This window comes from Mercenaria mercenaria, chromosome 6 (genome assembly GCF_021730395.1).
Source record: "Mercenaria mercenaria strain notata chromosome 6, MADL_Memer_1, whole genome shotgun sequence".
Lineage (NCBI taxonomy): Eukaryota > Metazoa > Mollusca > Bivalvia > Venerida > Veneridae > Mercenaria > Mercenaria mercenaria.
The window spans coordinates 86,752,714-86,776,752 of NC_069366.1; the positions used below are offsets into that span (position 1 = coordinate 86,752,714).

At 33.6% G+C, this 24,039-nt stretch overlaps 1 protein-coding gene across 3 annotated transcripts in view; it reads right to left on the reverse strand.

The window, feature by feature from the left end:
- LOC123548301 (E3 ubiquitin-protein ligase ariadne-1-like) overlaps window positions 1–24,039 on the reverse strand; it is a 366,173-nt gene that overhangs the window by 296,691 nt on the left and 45,443 nt on the right. Inside the window, exons 6-7 of one of the 3 annotated variants that reach the window (XR_008371494.1) lie at window positions 23,992–24,036; window positions 19,458–20,659 (exon numbers count right to left, since the gene is read on the reverse strand). Coding sequence is in view for 2 of the 3 variants with exons in the window: in XM_045335453.2 (XP_045191388.2) it covers window positions 20,570–20,659; window positions 23,992–24,036 (135 nt within the window). In the remaining variant the exon portion in view is untranslated. Of the gene's footprint in view, window positions 1–8,064; window positions 20,660–22,445; window positions 23,682–23,991; window positions 24,037–24,039 lie in introns of those variants that run through there. The other 2 variants (XM_045335453.2, XM_045335454.2) reach the window with 2 other exon arrangements.

The following is a 24,039-nucleotide window of genomic DNA, read 5'->3' on the forward strand; positions in this document are numbered from 1 at the left end:
GTAGTGTTCTATATTTACAGTTTATACGAGTATATAACTGCTACACTCGGTTGATATAGTGATTAGTATAACTAACTCGGACTTAACTGTTTTACTGAGATGTTTTGGTTCTAATCAAACAATAAAAACGTTTATTGCAGTCAAAACTGAGAATACATTTGCTGTTAATAGTATTTTACAGCTCAATGTTTACTGATTTACAAAAATGACGGATTAATTGACGATATTGTTATCAAACTATTTTAATCATGGCGTCTACAACGTTCAACGTGTGCAGGGCTTTAATCAGTGCGACGTTGAAAACGACGTTGGCATTTTGAAGAATGACAATTTTTGTATTTGTCGTTTTGCCGATATGCAAACGCTTACCAACAAACGTTGTTCCAAAGAAGAATCGAACGGCATCGTTGAAAAAGGGTATGTCACCGAACATCTCGTACAAGACGATTCAAGTGATGTGGCAAAACAGATACAGGAAAGCTCTTTGTCGTCTGCAACCTGGGATGATAGCCCCGAATGTTGCAGTCATGTCGATGGAGAAAAACAGTTTGAAATTATTAGACTTTGAAAAGCCAGGTCGAATGCTGGTCATAAACTTTGGGAGTTGTACCTGACCTCCCTTTATGGCGAAATTGGACCAATTCAAGAAACTTGTGACCGATTTTGCTCATTCTGTAGATTTTGTAACAGTTTATGTACAAGAGGCCCATGCGACCGACGGATGGGAGGTGAAAGGAAATGATTATACCATAGCTTATCATCAAAATATTGAACACCGCCTTGATGCCGCTAAACAGTTACTTGACGCTGGACTTAATTGTCCGATAGTGGTTGATTTAATGAAAAATAGTGCTTCTATTGAATATGCAGCAATACCAGAGTCGTTGTATATAATCCAGGACGGGATTGTTCGTTATCAAGGGCTTGGTCCATCTGCTTATGATCCAAATGCAGTTCGTGACTGGATTTCATCGAAAGTCGAGAAAAAGAAATGATAAACAATCTAAACAGTTACCCTACTGTTACAACGTGGCAAAAGGTTTTTCTAAACTCAGATATAATTATTTCAAGTAGCTAAAAATACCGAACCCACTACTAATGTTCCCTAGGTAACTTTCGCGACACATTTATTTCGCGTTGTGACAGAAACATACTTATTCACATTGCTAAGAATTGTTTATATTTCTTGAGTTAATGATTCTTAATATTCACGAATGTCCTCTCTGTTTGCGGATAATAGTGAAAAAAGATAGATCGCGATGATTTCCCAATTTACAGTCACTGTGGTTGATAGTGGTTTGCTATCAGTCTACACTCTGAACGTTTGCCGATAAATCAAAATGGACCATATATTGCATTGACGTTTTTAATAATAAAATACGTGTTCCTATGCCCTTTTTCTTGTAAACCTAAAATGAACTACAAATACGTATAAAGATATTATCTTACACAGAAAAAATATATGAGTGTGAGGAAATCATAATTTCGAAAAATCAGTCGGTCACTTTTGTAAAGACTCACAAACGAGTCCCGGGAAAAGATCACAAGTGTGTAAATGAAATATAATCGCACTCAAACCCAGATATTTTTTTTTTACAAATATCTCGAGTTTGCAAGAAAATCATTCTGCACAAAGTATGAATATCGTGTCTAAAAATTAAAGGACATGGTATGATGGTTACAGAATGGTTCTCTTGCAAATCAGGGTTTTCTTTGTTGAAAATTGGTTTATATATTTTCATTTCGATTACTTGTATATACATAAAACCTTTTGTTTAATAAAAGTGCAAGGACAATAAAAATTGTTTTTCTATTAGTACAATTCATAATATGTTGTTTCGAAGAGTCTCCCAATTTTTGCAGTCTTCATTCCGGTGCACATAATCTCCTCACTTTTAACAGTCTATTTCCTGTGCACATAAAGTGATTACGTCTCACTACCAAATAAGGTCGTATCGGGGCATTTGGCTTTAATGTTAGAGCACTATTTAACTTCCAAAATAAGCTGATTTACTTGGAATATGAGCTCACATGACCACTGTTATAATACAAAGCGATCAATCAGACTTCATACTTCTTCATATTAACATATAAGCAAAATCATGAAGCTTGCTGTTGCGTTCAGTGATGCCAAGATATGATCTGATATTTTCCTTGAAAAATATAATTAGAGAGTAACTTCATTTTTATCGCTCTGCCATGTCTCTGTCGTATTCGACAACAAACATGACGGGGAACCAGTGCGACTGCTTTGGTATGCACAAATCATGTTTTTGCCAGCTGCAGTGTTAACTGCCGCGTTTAGATTGCGACACGTGCGACGGAATAATGTCGAGATGTCATATCGCACTGTTGTAGAAAAATATTCTAAAACTATGTACTATTATAAGAATCTTTCACTGGTTGAAGGTGTGGGCTGAAATTTTCGACGGTGACTGTTCAGATAGTAACGTAGCTCAAAAACAGTTACCCGAGAGCTGGATATTTCTGTACACGCCTACAGCCAGTTAAAGATTCTTTTTCTTGCATACCGCATTCTTCGGCTAATAGAATAAACTAAATAAAACGAAAGCTTTGCTATCAAGCACTCTTTATTATAGTAGCGTATGAATTTACACATTCATTCATGAATTACAGCACGCCAATGATCTTACTCCCCTTTTCCAGCACCGGCGAAAACAAGGGAAAGTTTGGCATGCAAGGATAATCAATCTTTTACGTCTATACATGTGTAATGGAGTCAATCTCAAAGTTGCATCCAACACGGGAAAATCCTCATTTAAGAACGCAGTCACCTGATATGCAATACTCCACATTGAAATGTTTAAACGCGTACAAGGACTGTGAACGCATATATATGTATTTGTAAAGCAAAATATAATATTCGTTCGGTCAGTGGAAAAAATCACTGTGGAGTTTAAATAGGTCTAGGAATGCCAAAACACACTTTAACCCTGAAAATGCTCTAGCGGTCTATGCATTTCTTAATCAAACACAAAATCAGTTGACGTATGTCACGCCGTAAATATGCAGTCTGGTCAATATCAATATATGCTTTCAATGTCACGCCCAATCAATAAGTGTTTTTGTAGAGTTCAACTATATCTTTTCCGTGACAGTGAAATGTTGAGGTAGTTGTCCAGCGGTAACACCATCTGGCTTCCTAACCAGGCGTAGTAAGTTTGAATCCAACTTATAACGCTCAGATAGGAGTCCCGTGTATGGATGCTTTAAAGCTGGTACGCTTAAGAAACAGAGTCGCCTCTGAAAATGCATCGACTTTGCGGCTTTTATGTTTTGCACTGTCATCCAATTAATATAGCGTATATTCTTCTAGAGAAATCGAACATATTTATAATCTGTGCCGATTGTAAATAAGCAATGATACCAACATACTTAAGATTGGTTCTCTCATTCGTTGCTCGTAAGGAACAAATAGTGATTGACTATAGATAATCGAAATATACACAGCATAAATATTTAATTTTCACCCAATAAATGTTGAAAATTTTACAGTAAACAAATCAATAGTTACATTTTCATGGTATTATAAAATTAGTCACTGCTTACAGCACGGCGCACACGGTGCAAGTAAAACGACGTCAGTGATTTAAACATTTTCAAAGTACTCGCCGTTTTTCTCTATACATTTCGTGTGTCTCCGGACCCAAGTGTTATAGATACCTCTGTACCCATCACATGACTTCTGGGAAAGTATAGTTCTCGTGGCGTATCGCAACTGATCAAGATTGTCAAATTTGTGACCGCGCAATTCGGAATTTAACGCAGGAAAAACACTGAAATCCATGGGTGCGAGGTCCGGACTATATGGAGGATGAATCAGCCGTTCAAACCCCAGAATATCCATTTCAAGGGTGGTTGATTCGGCACGATGGGCTGGTGCATTGTCCTGATGAAATATAATATGTTCAGCTGCAATGTGTGGTCGTTTCTTTCGTAACGCATGCATCAAGTCTCGTCTGATGACCTGAAAATTCAGAGATGTCTTATCTTCAAATCACGTGCTTACGCATTTTGTTCAAATTAAACACTTCATTTATGTTATTCAAATACTGAATTACTTTAGATTATTATAATAATAGTAGTTTCAAAAATACAAATATTCATATTACATTGTTATATAGAATATCATAACAAACCTTTGAATAGTATGCTGCTGTGACCGTCTGTCCTTGTGGTACTGCGTGACTTAGGATCATTCCTTCCATGTCCATGAAGAATATAAACATATTCTTTTTTGCCGATTTCACAACTTTTGCTTTTATGGAGGTGGTGATGATGATCTCTTCCACTGGGACGATTGTTGTTAACTTTCCGGGTCATAAAAGAACAGCCAGGTTTCGTCTGTCGTGATGATTCTTTTCAAGAACGCATCGCCTTGGTTGTTGTAACGGCGCAGAAATTCCCTGGATGCCACAACACGACGGCTTTTGTCATCAGCAGATAGTAAACGAGGTATCCAACGGGCACATATACGGTGCATACAGAGTTTCTCAGTTAATATTGTTTGTATAGTTCCGTAACTCACATGAATTCTATCGCATATTTCCCCTATAGGAAGTGAGTTACATATGGTCGTTTAAACAAAAGAAACACATTTTTATAACGTTATAATATATTATTTGTTTTTCATATTAGGTAAATTATACATGAATAAACACAAATTAACACATCAATTATAGACAACGCCACATTTCAGTAGTTAGTTACATGTGTCTACGTATTTTTTGATAGCTCCTCGTACATAGCTTTCTATATTCAACATTATTGTTAAAATTGGTTGTCATTAACTTTTCAAATGATATGATATTAGGGTTCCTTATGTATTGTGGTTTAATATTTTTTTTTCTTGCAATATTTAATGCTGAACATTCTAAGAGATAATGAAACTCATCGCCAATATTTTGATTACATAATGTACAGTTTCTTAACTCCAAAGGGATTCTATTCCAACAACCGGTTTCTATAGGCAGTCTGTGATTTCTCGTTCTGAATTTAACAATATACTTAAGATATTTTGTTTGTGTACCGATCAAATATTCTTCAAAACCAAATTTTGTTTTAAATATCCTAAAATTTTTACAACTACTTGAATTTTCAATATTTTTGCTTTATAGTCATATAAAGCCATTTACCATTTGGGAATGTTTGTGTTTCCAATACATTTATCATTCCACTGCTTATCAATATATCTTTGACATTTCTAATCCATAAATAATGTCTTACGTTATTTGCATTTGTTTCCTGAAAATGACTTAAAAGTATGGCATACATATCACCTGTTAACTTACTTTCATTTGAGCTAACACGTTTTGACCAGAATGATACAATCCTCGATTTGATGTCAGTTGATATTGGTGTAACACCTGTTTCACCGTAAACAATTTTTTTATTGTCGTACAATTTTTCACATTCAAAATATACTTTAAAAATTTCAACTGTACCCTTTCAATTACATCTAAGTTTCCATATCCCCATACCTCGCAACCATATAAAAGTATAGGTTTTACAGTTTTTGAAAACAGTTCAATCTGCATGTCAGGCGGTAGACATAACGCGTTAGATATTTTAATCAGACAGTACATTGCTTTCGCTGCCTGCTTGGCATCTCTTTTTTTAGCTTTGTAAAATGAGCCACTTCGGCTAATCAAAATGCCTAAATACTTGAATTCTGAAACAGTTTCAATACTTTCACCTTTATACTTAAAATCATATGCTCTTTGTCTACCTTTTGAAAAAAAACAAGAACTTTAGTCTTTGACGTATTCAAAGTTAATTTGTTATCATCACAATATGATTCATAAACATTCAGTGCTGATTGCAAATCTGCTGCTGAATCAGATATTATGACCGGGTCATCAGCGTATAAAATAACAAACAGTTTAATAACATTGTTAATATCATTTTCTATACCATGTTTATGACATTTTACACCATTTACTAAATTACTCTTTTTAATGTAATCATGCAAATCATTTAGATACAATGAGAAATGCAGGGGCGATCAATTTTCCCCTTGTCTGACTCCGATATTACAAGGGAAATAATCAAGAGTTAACGCCGTTTGAAAAAATACACAATTTTGCTTTGTCATACATATTTGTTATAACTTTTAAAAATTTCCATTTATATTATTAACAATTATTATAAGTTTAGCCCAAAGTTCATTTCTCTATATGGTATCAAAAGCACGTTTTAAATCAACAAAAGCGCAAAATACATTCTCTTTACTGTGTTTTAACAATTCAACTAAAGTACTAAGAACAAACATGTTATCAACTGTAGAGTAAGCCTTTCTAAATCCAGCTTGAAACTTGTTTATGATATCATTATCAGATGTAAATTTTTCCAGTTGAATTTAATATCGCTGTGAAAAGTTTTCCTAAACAGCTTAGTAGGGATATTGGTCTGTAATTTGCAGGATCTGTGATTTGTCCTTTGTTTTTATAAATTGGAACAATTTTCCCTACAGTCCAAGAATTCGGCACAACTCCAGTTTTAAAAATGATATTGAAAAGTTTTACCAGTACATGTTTAAGTTACGAAACAGTGGCCTTAATGTATTCATTACAGATATTGTCAACACCGCTTGATTTTGTTATACTTTAAGGTTTTTACTGTTTTCTCTATTTTCTCCATAGAAATGGATTGATTTAGATCCTGAATAATGTTATCATCAGTGATACCTATATCAACATTATTTTCATCAACATTTGCATGATTACACTGCTTGAAGTATTCATACAAGTCATTTAATTTCGCACCTGATCTATTTGTTTTTCTTCCATTCAATATCTTCCAATACTGTTTTGGTTTTGAAAATTTCATTTTTTTTCAGGTCTTCGGCATTTGTCCTCTTATAACTAGTAAATGCATTTTTTAACAATGACTTGTATGATCTACTTTTACGTTGCAGGTTTCTTTTGTTTTCATCATTTTTACGCAATTTGTACAAGTATTTGGCCTGATGAAAGTTCTTTCGTGCCAGTTTACATTCCTTATTAAACCATTTTTTATCTTTATCATATTGTATGTCATTTACCTGTAGCTTATGTTTACACTGACCAAATGTTTTACTAGCACTACCTATAAATAAATTCGAGAGATTTTCTACAACATCATCGATCTGCTTTTCAGTAACACTATTACAGTCTTCAATGCTACAAAGATTTGTGTATATATTTTGTACAATAGAGTCATCAATGTTATCACAATATAAATTTGACTTAAGAGGGTCCCAATTTTTTACCTTATTTACATATAATTCTGTATTACTTTGTTCTTCTACTTTAAAGTTTAGTGAAAGCACTATTTTTAAAGGACTGTGCACATCTGACAACAAATGACAAAAATCAGCTACCTTTAACTCACAAACATGTGTAAATAAACTAGACGTGCATAGAAAATAGTCAACTGTACTGACACCTTTACACGTAGTTTTGCCCTCTATGTCCCCATTTGTTCTACCATTAAGTAAGTACAGATTGTTATACTGCAAAAAATTCTATAAACCTGTAGCCATAATTGTTACATGAATTGTCGTTTAAGTCTAACACTGCCTTTATCAAATTTATCTAATTCCATTTGAAAATTATAATACACTTCATCTAGGTCGATTTCGTGAAAAATATCAAAATAAACATTTATATAGTCTTGTATTTTTTTTGTTCTTGCATTCCGATCCTCAAATAAACACACTAATTGTGTACATTACATATCGGCTAAGAAAAATGGAGTAAAAAACTAGTTGAGCCAAAACATGCTCTAAGGCAAGTATTTCAGGGGACAAAAAAAGGCGGGCCTTCGTGACCGCTGAATTCTAACGGCTCACTTCTCATTTCTATGGGCTCAAAACAACGCTCGGGAATTTTGTCGTATAAGATAGTTATCCTACTGGTTTGTAGAAGGTCAGTGGTTTTACCAAGGTATAAGTATTTGGACACAATTAGTCTTCGCCCACTATTGAAAGCTTGAAAGTCGCCATATGAAATAGTCGTGAACAGTGTGAATTAAAATAAAATTAATAAAAGAAACAAAAACAGATATGAATTGATCTTTTAATCTTTATCAATTAATAACGAAATAACATTTATTTGTTGGTAAAGTTTTGATCTTCTGAATATCATTTATTATATCATCTCAACACCTATGACTTATTATTTCATTATAATAGGAAAAATTTAGTTTTTAACATTTCTTTAAGGAGGTAAGTTACCTTGTTACCAGGGTAAATTCAAATTAGTCGAACCGCAGCAATTTTTTGTATTTCGTGTAATTTAATGTTTTAACTGCTACAATCTCAATTTCGTTTATTTCTGTCCCTTCAAGTAAAATCTTTATTAAGGTTTGAAGTACATGACCCTCCAAATGTATCTTATACTGAAAGAAGAAGGAAAATACGGATATTTAACACTTTTCAGTGTATTTTGGTTTCATTGTCATTCGTAGAAGTCTGCGTAATTGATAATTTTACTAGTATGCGCGTTAGCTTTCTAATATAAGCTTAAAATGTATATGTCGCGGGGCTCGTGTTTCCATGGTAACGCATTTTCTCTCATTTTTAAACAGCTATGTATGAAAACGGGTTTTTCGACGGCTTCAGCGCCATTCTGTTAATGACCAACAGGTAATATTTGGGAAATATTATTAGCAAAATACCAAGCCCTTTACATGGTACCTTATTTTTCTAAATGTTTAAAGTAACCATGGCAACAGAGATGTTTAAAATAGCTTATATCTTGATTTTTATTGTAATTTCTTATAAAAAATATTAAATAAAAGTATATTTCTTGTTAGTGTAGCTTTAAAACATTTTATTTCTAAGGTAAGTAATATTTCCGTGTTATTTGTATTTATCTAAACGATTTTCGCAGCTTAAAATACTGAAAGCAGTACCCCTTATCTGACATTTTTTATGGAAAAATCGTTCTGCATGCTGCAAAGATTCTCATGGATACTGGTAATATGCAAATAAAAAGCTGAAACTGTGTTCCTTAGATAGACAAGTGTCAACACTTTTGAATTTTACATTTAGATATATAGGTCACGGGATTCGTTTCCATGGTAACATCAATTTAATTTAAGAAACCACAATTGTCTACTAAAATTTTAGCAATTTTAGAGCTTAGATTTAGTATATAAGTAACAAATTATCAACGGAAACTGAAAAATAGGTATTACAAATCAAACTGCCCAATTTTTATTTGAAAATGGCCGTAATGGGTAACCTTTCACCCACCTATATTCCCAATAACACCGCTTACCATCATCCATGTTCTTACATTCTGCATAACATTTCAATATAACTACAAAAAAGAAGCAAAATATTGATTACTTGTTAGAGCGAAAGACTCATAAAAAATATTTCAGCAAATAATGGCAGTTTGAAAATAGTTCAAATAAAGAACATTTACAGAATTACGTACTTTCAAAATAAAAGCTATTAATATTACGCGGTAACTGACACGTAACGTCATGACGTCATTTTAAGGCAACAATGTTTTGAAGCGTTTCTGCGGCAATTTATTAATTATTTCTGCATTAATTAACCATTAAGCATCAATTCGGAGACAGGTACATGATTTATTTTCAGAAGAATGGATATACTAACACATTTAGTTTGTCGTAAACGTCGTCGTAAATCGTCAAGTTAGCTTCCGGTTTGGCATGCGCACATACAAATATTAAGGTAACCTACCTCCTTAAAAATATTTTCATCGTCATTCATATTTAAAATTTTCTATGAGTGTATTTGACTTTTAACATATTTCAGTTAATGTACAAGAAGTTCTCGAGCTACCTTGACTAAATTCTCTCTTGACATTTAGTGTAAAATCAGATATTTTCGTAAGATTTAAATTCATCTGATCATAAACACTTCAAAAGAATATCCTTGTATCAAACTGAGACTGTTTTCGAGATTTTACAGGAACTATCGATAATTGCATTAGGTAATTTACTAAGTTAATCTATCAAATTAAAATAAAGTAATTTACTTCATTCAACCAAATTTATCTACTACAACAAGCCATAGTTTTAATTTATCCATAAATTATGTTGAAGAGAAAAGAGTTTAAACTTGAAAATCAAAAAACTGAATCAATCACAAATATGTCTGATTTTATCAGTAAAATGTTGATATAGTCTATTGATACGGAAAATATACAATTGCAATTAATTGCACATCTAGTCATCGAAAAAATAGAATTATTTTCTGTTACACATTTTGGATTTAACAATAGCAAGATATGTACAAACAAATAGTATTGTGATAGTTGATGTTGATATCTCTATAATAGTTGTTTGAAAATACATCAGAGTTATACAATGACACGATATTTTCCGTGAATTTCTTCCTAGTTCTGCAAAAAGCAAAAATAATCTATGGTTCAGTTACCCGTGGATGGTAATATTTTGAAGATGAAAAGGTTAAATTGAAATTCATGATCAACACATAAATTTACATGAAAGTATATACCCCAAGATATTCTGAAACGTTTCTTAAGACTTGACAACAACTGGTGTCGAACCGAATTCTGATGTCCAAAATTGCTTATGTTGAAAATGGAAAATACCATGTTATAGTTAAACTCTACTAGAGATACTTAGAGAAATTAAAAGTTGAGAATTCAGAATGCTGAGCAACACCACTAACAGTCAGGAATTCAAACAGAAATCTAGGCAAATCTTTTCCACTACCATCTACGATTTGACGGGCATGAGGGGTGATGCACTTTTCATAACCTCTGTTATTATTTTGCGTGGTTAAATTCTATGCTTCTAAACTATTTTTCTTATATATTTCTTAACTATCACAACGGCGGTTGCTATGTGGCGATCGTAAAATGTCCCCCCGTACTTGGACTCGGTGGTGTTATATTTTCTGGTCGTTTGGGATTACTGGGTCCATTCAATGTTTCTGAATGATAGTTTCGTTTAAGCCAATGCTAGGGGCGGCAAGGATGTTGCACATTACATTACCTCTCATGAACAGCTATTATTTTGAATGGTTGCTGTCTATAGATCTACTTCCAAAGGATCTTCTTACAGATATTGTTGAATAATCTCATAAATGTATCAGATATTTGATATATCTTGTTAAATATAACTGGAATTCACAATAATACTAATTGGCAGTAACTATACAATATTAATTATTTAGGTTTGAAATTGTGACGAAATCAGTAAGAAAATAAACATCAAAAGCAAGTAAATTTTAATTTTATAATCTTCAAGATGGAGAAAAACTTTTTGAAATTTGGGCGTTTTCATTTTATACTCCAAGCAGATATTGTTTGCAATTTGCAAAAAATAAAAATAAACAGGAGCTGTCTCCATAGGATGACACATGCCCCCGATGGCACTTTGAATGAATAGTTATGGCCGATGTTAGAGTTTAGGACCTTTGACCTACAGACCTGGGTCTTGCGCGCGACACGTCGTCTTACTGTGGTACACATTCATGCCCAGTAATTTTAAAATCCATGCATGAATGACAAAGATATGGACCGGACACGCCCATCAATGCACTATCATGAAATATGACCTTTAACGTCTAAGTGTGACCTTGACCTTTGAGTTACGGACCTGGGTCTTGCGCGCGACACATCGTCCTACTGTGGTACACATTCATGCCAAGTTATTTGAAAATTCATCCATGGATGACAAAGATATGGACCGGACACGAATGCACTATCATGAAAAATGACCTTTAATGTCTAAAAGTGTGACCTTGACCTTTGAGCTACGGACCTGGATCTTGCGCGCGACACGTCGTCTTACTGTGGTACACATTCATGCCAAGTTATTTGAAAATCCATCCATCGATGACAAAGATATGGACAGGACACGAAGGCACTATCATGAAAAATGACCTTTAACGTCTAAGTGTGACCTTGACCTTTGAGCTACGGACCTGGGTCTTGCGCGCGACACGTTGTCTTACTGTGGTACACATTCATGTCAAGTTATTTGAAAATCCATTCATGGATGACAAAGATATGGACCGGACACGAAAATTGCGGACCGACTGACAGACCGACAGACTGACAGACGGTTCAAAAAACTATATGCCTCCCTTCGGGGGCATAAAAATGGGGACAATTGTATTATTTTTCAAACAATAGTTACATCATAACCTGGTCTTTGCCGTGTATCAATTATTTATTCTCTTTAATATAGAAACGGTAAAGTGACAATGTGATTCCAACATCCCTTTCCTTTCAAACAAATCTGGTTGTACATTTAAACAAGTGAAATACATTTAATCAAGCAAACATAAACAATCGCTTTTCTCAAGTTGTGTGAATGCTATTTTCAGAAATGCTATTTTTGAAGTAGAATATACAGTCCATAAAATAAACAAACGTGTTTGTAAACATGGACGGATCCAAACGGAAGGGGAAGAAGCATTTTATAGAAATATTTCGATGGCAATACAATACATATAAACCGGGCCAGTCTGTTTTATAAGTACATAAAGAACTATCCAGACCATTCTTTACACTTATACTCCTGTTGCTTATTACCTTACATCGGTGATATTTTCAACAAATTTGTTACTGAAGAATGCATTAACTATATCCGCCTCTCTTGCATAATAACAAACTTTAGAAAAAGTGCAGTTTTTGGTTGATATTTCCTTTGTCACAATTATCAGGCGTATTCAAAACTAAAATTAAAAAAAAATCAAAATTGTCGAAAAGTCTGCAAACCATTTTCTTGGTTGTATTCCAAATTTCTAAAAGATCTTCAATACAAACGGGCATTTAGTTCACTTTTTGTAACATTTTAGCTGATATTAAGATATTATGTCTTTCGCGCAGATTTTGATATATATAATTCAACTGGTATTTCCCTATATGACATTTTCAAGTATACAGTTTACCTGACATATATGGCATGCACATGTACCAGAAGTGTGCTGGGACTGTAAAAGCAAAGGAAGATGAATGTGGGTAACCTATTTTTTATTTCTGTCTCGTCTCAGAAGACCTTAATAAATCAATAGAAGGACGTATTACCAGACAATACAAAGTCCCTTACTGCGTCAGTAAGAAGAAATTACCACCTTTATAAAGATGTGGAATTTCTATGAAGTTTGTTGTTAAAAACAAACGTTTCATTGTTTCTTAGCACAAAATTATCTAAATTTTTATATTCATTTATGCATAAAAAGTTGTAGAGTGGAAAACAAAACTACGAACAATCTTTGACCTCTTAAGTCTTACTTTTTTCTTTACGCTAGAGTCGGACTCATTAATCTAGTTTTAGCAAATTTGCATACATAAAAAGGCTGTTGACCAAACAACCAAAATGCATAAAGCCTTTGATCTTAGACTTTCAGGAAATAGTTTTGCCTTTGACATTGTCTTGTTAGTTACAAATTATTTTAACATCCATGTATGAATAAAACTGTTATAGTCCGGACAAGAAAAATACCTAAAATATTTGACCTCTAAATGTGACATTGATCGTTATTGTAAGAGAACGGTGAATATGTGTGTCAAGTTATTTCAATATCCATTTATGCATAGAAAAGTTATATTCCGGACAAAAAGAAAAGGAATAAAACTTTCGACCTTTATATCTGACATTGACTTTGAGACCTGACAAAATAGAACGAAATGAACGACGGATGAGATGCAAACTTATTATCCTAAACATCAGTTTTCTGTCAAAATTTATGTATCGAATAGGAATATATTTTTAATAATAAATAATCTGTTGAGAAAACAAGATATGTTATCCTTTATGAGACATAATACAGCTGCTTTCAATTTAGTTTAGAAATATATATCCATTCTCTATTGAATTTACGGTTGCAAACAAATGTATTGCATAGACCCCTTGAAAGATGGACAGTGGAACACAATATAACTATCATAAATAATAATTTACATTAAACTGCGACAGTCAACAGAAGATATGTACTGCCACCATGCTATTTATATAGACTAACTATAAAATCTTACTTAATAGAAAACTTTGTAAATTTTGAAAACACCCAGATTTGAAATCCATGATCGACACATATTTTTCTTAGGAAAATTGCTTTGTACAATCTGAACCAATGCATAATTGATTATTTTATATAAATGAACGGTGTAATCTAAGAAATTTTCAAAACATCTCTCTCGAAACCTTCAAAACAATCAATTTTTCCAAATTTTGAGACCCAAATAACAGCTGAGGGTTACATTGAAAAAAGTCTGATATCTACCTGAAGATGGTTAAAAACGCCTCTCCAATTTATGTTCATGATAGTTTTGTAAGTACAATACAAAAAATCTCACATCAGAATTATAAATTTGTGTTGTTCAAAATGTTGTGCAGCTAGCATCCCTGGCAGAACCAAGAATTTGAAAATCTTTTTAATATACATGGCTTCAGTACCAAATTTTATACCTGACGCCTTTGCTATCAGATGGGAAAGTAGAATATAAGATACACAACTATGAAATATAGAAATATTTCATGTACATACGTTGAACATTTCTTCAGAAGTTTAGTTGTGTGCAATCTTGTGAAAAAAATAAATAAATAGAAAACGGTATATCCCTCTTTGCCATCATTGCCCGGGTACAGCGGATTGAAATGCGGAGGACAGATGGTTGAATGGACAGAAAGACTGTACAAAGTGATTCCAATTTACCTTTTCCCTGATGGGGGAAAATATCATGTTCATTTAAACTTTAAGTAAAATATTATATACCCTTCTTGAATGCGCTAATTTGATTGGACGAAAGGGGTACACGCTCGGGTCCGCAAAAAGCGATATTGACCCGCAAAAGGAGCCTCGTTACCGCCTAAACAGTTACCCGAGTGCCTGATATTTCCATCTTTACCCGCAACCAGTGAAATATTCTTATAATACAAAACACACTTTACGTGCAATAAGTAAATAATTAAGTAAACATATAAAACAAAGAATTATTCAAACCATTCTTTACGCTTAAACTCTTTTTGCTTATTACCTTACATCGATGATATTGTCAACATATTTTTTACTGAAGATTGCATTGACTTAACATAACATTAGCCTCTCTTGCATTATAAATACATAGTTTTTTGGTATATTTACCCTTAATATAATATATATGAGCCGCACCATGAGAAAACCAACATAGTGCATTTGCATCAGGATCCATGCTGGTCGCTAACGGTTTCTCTAATTGCAATAGGCTTTGAAATCGAAAGGCATAGATCCTGACAAGACTGTGCGGATGCGCAGGCTGGCCTGGATCCATGCTGGTCGCAAATGCACTATGTTGGTTTTCTCATGGTGCGGCTCATATATTACTTTCAAAAGTATCTAATTAAGTAACTAACTGCGTGAACTAAAGCAACAACACCACCAACAATATGAGTAAATATAACTAGCATGTTTCTTGTAACATTTGTTTGCAATATGTTCATAAATGTTGACTTTTCTAAAACATTGTTTTTTTTTAAATTTTATGTTTTTCTCCATGACTTTTTAATGTGATGAGAAAAAATGATGCAATGAAATTGTAATACCAAAGCAAGCACACACCTCTGTTTCTTCTCGACACGATCATTCATTCCACAGTTACACAAATATAATGAAAGGATGACATTATATACAAAATCATGATATATTCAATGTAATGAAGATGATGACAAATTTGTAAAAATCATTTTGTACAATCAACAACACCAGCACCAATATAAGTAAATATAACCTATATGTTTCTTGTAACATTTGTTTGCAATATATTTATAAATGTCAACTTTTCTAAAACATTTTGTTTTCAAGTATTTTTTTATGTTTTTCTCCATGACTTTTTTAATGTGATGAGAAAAAATGATGCAATGAAATTTTAATACCAAAGCAAGCACACACCTCTGTTTCTTCTCGACACGATCATTCATTCCACAGTTGCACAAATATAATGAAAGGATGACATTATTTACAAAAACATGATATATTTAATGTAATGAAGATGATGACAAATTTGTAAAAATCACTTTGTACAATCAACAACACCACCACCAATATGAGTAAATATAACCTACATGTTTCTTGTAACATTTGTTTGCAATATGTTCATAAATGTTGACTTTTTCTGGGGGGTTCGTTTTGAGGAGGCTGCGCTTTTGGTGCGTGGCATTCCCTGTTTGATATTTTTCTTTGTTTTTCTAAAACATTTTGTTTTAAAACATTTTTTTTAAATATTTTTTTATGCTTTTCTCCATGACTTTTTAATGTGATGAGAACAAATGATGCAATGAAATTGTAATACCGAAGCAAACACACATCTCTGTTTCTTCTCGACACGATCATTCATTCTACAGTTACACAAATATAATGAAAAAATGACATTATATACAAAAACATGATATATTCAATGTAATGAAGTTGATGACAAATTTGTAAAAATCACTTTTTACAATCAACAACACCACCACCAATATGAGTAAATATAACCTACATGTTTCTTGTAACATTTGTTTGCAATATGTTCATAAATGTTGACTTTTCTAAAACATTTTGTTTTAAAACATTTTTTAAAATATTTTTTTATGCTTTTCTCCATGACTTTTTAATGTGATGAGAACAAATGATGCAGTGCAATTGTAATACCAAAGCAAGCACACACCTCTGTTTCTTTCGACACGATCATTCATTGCACAGTTACACATATATAATGAAAGGATGACATTATATACAAAAACATGATATATTTAATGTAATGAAGATGATGACAAATTTGTAAAAATCACTTTGTACAATCTTTACCCACGTATCTTTGATTTTTCTATTTTTACATTAAAAATGTACAGTGTCATCTAAGATTTTTTTTAAAAAAGGCTCTACTTAATGTCCTACTTATTAATGGCAGCCAGAAAGCTTCCAAACAATCATTTTTGCAAATTTTGAGACCCAAATAACAGCTAAGGGTACATTGATAAATGTCTGATATCTGATTGAAAATGGGCAAAAACTTTAAAAGTTCATTTTACAATTATTTGTGTTGTTCAAAATGTTGTGCAGCTATCATAATGAGTAGAACAAAGAATTTGAAAATCTTCTTAATATGCGTGTTTCAGTATGCAAATCATGTACCTGACGCCTTTACTATCAGATGGGAAAGTAGAATATAAGATACAAAGCCATGAAATATAGAAACATTTTAGGTCAATAAGTTGTACAGTTTGACGATATGGAAAAGAACTAACTACATTTTATAATATTCAAAACAGAGTTGTTTTACTGAACCTTGCTCTTTCTCTTTAAAATATATTTCAGAAGCTGAGCAGTGGGAAATCGTGTGAAAAAAATAAATACAAAACTGGGAGATACTGCAGAGAGCTTTTCATTATCTTTCTTTGCTGTCTATCATTCGATCCGCTTACAGCAGAATTAAATGCGGAAGAGGACAGACATATTGTACAAAGTGATTCCAATATACCCTTTCACTTACAGGGGCGTGGGGGAGGATATCATGTTCATTTAAGGTAGTTCTTCACGTTTGATAAGTCGGAAGTGATGACGTAATGTCATTTATCCGAAAAACGTAGAATAAAGCCTGGATTCGGCGTCATCTTATGAATTAATAGCAACATGTGAGTAAATTTATTATAACGGCACTGTTACTGTCTTTCTAAAGTTGAAATAATATATTTAAACATCTGACACGTTAAATACATGTAATTCAAAGTGTTTTAAAATTAGCATGAAAAGTGCGAATCACTTTAATCAAGGTCAAATATCTCAAAAATAAGCAAACGGACCTATACATTTTATTTCACTACATTATTGGCCATATTGTGAGAAGTTTCATTAAATTCTACATTGTAGAAACATTTCTATTCGCGAAAATGTTATGAAAGTTATGATATTCCCATAGACTCTCATTATGAAAAATTGCATGAGACCAAATTCTTCAAATCTGTCTAGCAAACAAGAGGGTCATTAACCCTAAAGCGCTCACCTGTGTACAAGGCTTCAAGTGTGTTTATATAAGTACAGAGTTAGATTTCTTCTATGTTAGCCTATATTATATACATGTCACCCACATTTTTGAATCTCGGGCAATAATTTGAATAATTACGGTAGACATTACAAATCTGATATCACACGCCAAACATCAAGGCTCTAGCTATTATTGACTCACAGAAAAAGATTTTCAAAGTTTCTTATATATAAGCCTATAGTAAGTACATGTCAGACACGGGCATGGCCATTTTATTGACCTTAGGGCAATTTGGACATTTATGGTAGAGAGTCAAAAGTCAAACCCTTATATCATATGCCAATTATCAAAGCTGTAGAGAAAAGGATCTTAAAGTCTGATAGCCGAAAACCTATTTTTAACCAAACAAACCTGTATGTTCAATGAACCGGAACCATTTAACAACTTTGAAAGAGGGCTACCAAGAGATCATTTGTGTAAAGTTTCATCAAAATACATTCAGTAGTTATGGAGGAGATGTTATTTAAAGAAATTGTTGATGAAAAGTGACCACGCCATCTGGCGGCCATGTTTTTTGACGAATCAGAAAAATTTGAACAGTATTTGTAGAAGATCACACAAAGACAATTTGTGTGAAATTATTTTAAAATCAGGCTAACAATTTTATACAAGAAGATTTTCTAAGTTTCTTCTATATACATAAAGGGAAAAGTGGCCACGCCCCTGGCAGCCATGTTTTTTGACGAATCGGAATAATTTGAACAATTTTAGTAGAGGGTCACACAAGAACCATTTGTGTAAAATTATTTTAAAATCAGGCTAGCAGTTTCACACAAGAAGATTTTTAAAATTACCACTATATACATATAGGGAAAAATGACCATGCCCTCTGGTGGCCATGTTTTTTGACGAATCAAAATAATTTTAATAAACTTGGTAGAGGGTCACACAAGGACCATTTGTGTAAAATTACTCTACAATCGGGCCAGCAGTTTCACACAAGAAGATTTTTTAAGTTTTCACTATATACATATAGGGAAAAGTGACCACGCCCTCTGGCGGCATGTTTTTGGACCAATCGGAATAATTTGAACAATCTTGGTAGAGGGTCACACAAGGACCATTTGTGTAAAATTATTCTAAAATTGGGCCAGCAGTTTCACACAAGAAGAATCTTAAAGTTTCTACCATATACATATAGGGAAAAGTGACCAAGCCCTCTGGCGGCATGTTTTTCGACGAATCAAAATAAGTTGAACAATCTTGATAGAGGGTGACATAAGGACCATTTGTGTGAAATTATTTCAAAATCGGCCAATCGTTTAAGGAGGAGATGTTGTTTGAATTTTTTTTTATATTTAGCTCTGGCGGCCCCTATGTGCAACCAAGCGGAACCTTTTGAACAACTTTGGTAGAGGACCATCCAAGAAACAACCATGCCAAGTTTCATCAAAATCCATTCAATGGAGGAGATGTCTTTTAAACACAATTGTTGACGACGGACGCACGCACGCACGCACGACGGACGCCGGACACAGCGTGATCACAATAGCTCACCATAAGCATTGCTCAGGTGAGCTAAAAAATCAAGCAAACGTGCCTATTATTTTTATTTGCTGGGTATATTCTGAAGTTTTAAAAAATCAGAGTTTAATCAAATGCTAAATTGTAGAAAAAAATTTGAACGTGCAGAACTGCCTTAAACTTTAACTAAACATAAACAAATGTTATGTATTATCAAATTTCATATTGAAACGTCTCTCCTATATGTTTATGATATTTTTATAAATTGTATTTTGAAGTTCAATACAACATAGTAACCATATTAGGGAAATCTGTTCAACAAGCAAGCATATCAAACACAGAAATATCTACTTATACTATATATCACCTAACACCAAGACTTTCATGATTTGTCTACATATTTATCACTATCTAAATGTATGAGTTAATCAGCCTGACATTAAATCGGACACTCCTGCACAATATGTACAAAACCCATAATACAAAGAAGCTTACATTCAAGAACAATAAATCAATGCATATACAACAACAGAAACATCAGCAAACATGATATAAAGCTTTCATTATATATACAATATTTTTTTTAATGTTTTATGTCTTTTTACTTTTTTTTTTAAAACTTTTTATACTTTTTTCTCATTTTTGCAAGCGATGAGAAAAGATGATGCAATGAAATATAGTCATTCATTTCACAGAAACATAAAAATAATGAAATAATAGAATTATATACATAAAACACAACTGTGAAATTATTGATATTCTTTGGGAACTAATTTTCGTGGTTGAATGAATCCAGGAAATTAAATCCCGTTCATTTTATATTCAAAATTAAAATTCCAACAATTCATATCCCAGCGAAGTAGCCGTAACGAAATTTCTTAACCACGAAATTAATTGTTCCAAAATGGCAGTACAATATTTTCTGCTTAATGTGAAAGAATATCATTGTACATAGAGAAGTTTGAAAACTTGGAAACAGTATCCTAAAATAATAAAATGTTGATAGAAAGTAAAGCGTTTATGTGCCTTGTGTGTATTAAACTTTAAATATTTGATATGTAGTCAGCGAAAATCTTGTTTGAGAATTACATAAAGTTTGGACCGTAGCATACAAGCAACTCCATAAAAAACTGGCCTGTATTGTCTCGCCATCTTCCAATCATGTCCCTGAAATTCTAAAATTAGTACTTGACTTTATAACACATTCAACTGTAGCTGTATTAAACGTTCGGTAACGCTGATCTTTTCGCTATTGTCTTACAAGCTAATGATATAAATCGTTACCCAAAGGTTTTAGGTTGTTCTGCACGTTTGATAAACCGGAAGAAATAGTGTAATGTCATTTATCCAAAGATCGTAGAATAAAGCTTGGTCCCAGCATAAGGAATCGAAAATCGTTTCACTTATTATTGGCAGCCCGAATGTTAATATACTAAAACGGCAACTTAAAAACCTCTCTATAGATACGATATAATTTAACAAGAGCTGTCATTAATGGTGACAAATGCCCCCGCAGCACCTTGACCTTTGACCTGGTGACCTTGACCTTTGACCTGGTGACCCCAAAGTCAGTAGGGGTCGTGTACTCAATAAGTAATATCAGCATGTGAAGTTTGAAGGTCCTGGGTGCAGCGGTTCGCGAGTAAAGTGCCTTCATGCAAAAAGGTAACGTTGGTCCCTGTGACCTTGACCTTTGACTTGGTGACCCCAAAGTCAGTAGGGGTCGTGTACTCAATAGGTACTATCAGCATGTGAAGTTTGAAGGTCCTTGGTGCAGCGGTTCGCGAGTAAAGTGCCTTCATGCAAAAAGTTAACGTTGGCCCCTGTGACCTTGACCTTTGACCTGGTAACCCCAAAGTCAGTAGGGGTCGTGTACTCAATAAGTACTATTAGCATGTGAAGTTTGAAGGTCCTGGGTGCAGCGGTACGCGAGTAAAGTGCCTTCATGCAAAAAGTTAACGTTGTGACTAACGAACGAACGAACGAACGAACGAACGAACGGATGGACAGTTGAAACTAATATGCCTCCCTTCGGGGGCATACAAATATTGACACATATAATCTCATCAAATCAGTTTGAAGTTTGCGGACCTCTTGAATCAAAAATGAATATCTAAAAAAGTACATATGGAACCATAATTATTAAGCTTGACTATGTTATAGACAATATATTCGTAAATCACTGTCAGAAGTTTTATTGAAATATACATTGTGGAAAATTTTCTGTACGCTAAAATGTCATCAAAATTGTGATTTTCCCATCGAATCCCAGTGTAAAAACCTGTTTGAGGTTCAACTTTTTCTGATCAATGTAGCAAAAATGTAAGAAAACAAAACCTATCTATTTTTGTCGAAGTTGTTTTAGTACATCAGGAAGATTTCAGAACAGAAGAGTTTAATCAAATTCTCTACTGAAGAAAAAATAATGACCAAAACATGCTAGATTTTGAAATTTCAAGACTGTATATAAACAGACATTTTCATCCATTACAGACTTTAAGGTAGTTCTGCACGTTTGATAAACCGGAAGTGATGGCGTAACGTCATTTTTCCGGAAAACGTAGAATAAAGCCAGGATTCGGCGTACGGAAATGAAAATCATTTTATGAATTAATGGCAACCCGTGAGTAAATGTATTTCAATGGCATTGTTAGTATCTCTCTAAAGTTAATATATGATATCAAAACATCTGTGACGTTTAAATAATTTAAAATAATGTCTTAAATTGTCTTGAAATGTGCGGTTCATTTTAAGTTTGGTCAGATAACACAAAAATAAGCACATGGACGTATACATTTTATTTTACCATATTATAGACCATATATTTATTTACGACTGTGAGAAGTTTCATTAAAATCTACATTGTAGAAAAATTTCAATTGACGAAAATGATATGAAAGTTGTAATTTTCCCATAGACTCCCATTATTAAAAATGCGTGAGGTCCAAATATTTCAAATCAGTCTAGCAAAAAATCAAGCACACGACCCTATCATTTTTATTTGTTGAATTTTCTAAGTATATTCTGAAGTTTTGAAAAATCAGGGTTTAATCAAATTCTACATTGTAGAAAATTTTTCGATCCAAACGTGCAGAACTACCTTAACAACTTCAGTTTCTGTACGAGGGTCCTGCAAAAGTTCCGTCACTAATGGGCTTCCGTAGTTTTATCCCAGGTACTTTTCAAAACGCTAGCTAATGATATCCGTTTATTTCTATTTCGTGCAAATATTGAAATACATGCAGTCATATACACTGACCAATTTACTTGTCACATTGTAAAATGGACGGAAGGACTAAAATTCGTAGCTATATTGATTGCCGCATTAGGCTTGATATAGATTCAAAACAGATATTTGGCCATTTAAATGCGCACAGTTTTAGGTGGGTTAAAGCTGTATAAGCTTAGAAATCATCTGTTGAAGATGATGCCCGTTCTGAAAGCCCTGGCAAACATTGCTGCTGTAAAAGCTACGGTCGAACGGGATGCGCGATTGTCGGCGAAAGATATAGCCAGTTGTACTGGCATACCAGAAGGCAATGTGCAAACAATTCTGAAAAAGCGTTTGGACCCGAGAAAAGTTTGCACTAGGTGGGTACCTCATTTGTTCACTGAGGAGTAAAAGAAAGGTCTTAAATATGCCCGGGAGCTTTTGAAAACATAAGAAGGCTGAGATAGTCGGGTTATTTCTAACTTGTTAACAGGGTGACAATACCTGGGTGCACACGTCTGAGCCACAGAGAAGGGCTGATAACAAGCAATGGAAGCGAAAAGCTACAAAAACGCACCTTTATTGCCAAGAGAACCGTAAGTTCGAAAAAGATGTTGTACGCAATATTCTTCAAATATAGTGGGCCAGTCATTCAAGTACCTTGTCCATCTGGTCATACAGTCACTGATCGATTTTACAAGAACTCTGTACTGAAGAAAGTCAAAGAGTTTTCCGATAAGTAACATCCAAGCAAAGTATAGTTAGGAGCCCATCTTATACACGACAACGCCTCCTCTTGCAAGTGAGTTTTCCGATAAGAAACATCCAAGCAAAGTATAGTTAGGAGCCCATCTTATACACGACAACGCCTCCTCTTGCAAGTGCGAGGTTGTTAAGTCTTTTTTGGCTTCTGAAAAGGTGGAACTTGTGAACCATCCACCTTATTTACCTGACCTGAATCCCTGTGACCTTAAAGAAAATTCTTTCTGGAAAGAAAAGAAGTTCTCTGGGCAGTGCCCATTTAACAAAGTCTCCAACAGATACCAAAATAATATTATTTATCTCCTTTTTGCGATAGGGTAAAAAGGTTACAAAAATATGTTTCGGTAAAGAGGGAATACTTTGAAGGTTTGTAATAAAAACAATTTTGATAAAACTTAAGAAATCCGAATCAATGAAAAAACCTTTTGCAGGACCCTTATAATATTTAAGCAAATATTAAAATATCATAATGGCTGTTGCACAGGTTTTACCCTTGAGTTTTACGTATATTATACATTCAAGTTAACACTTTACCTGAAATAAACTGCTTGCACAAGTGCCGGTAGAGTTGTGTGATTGCTG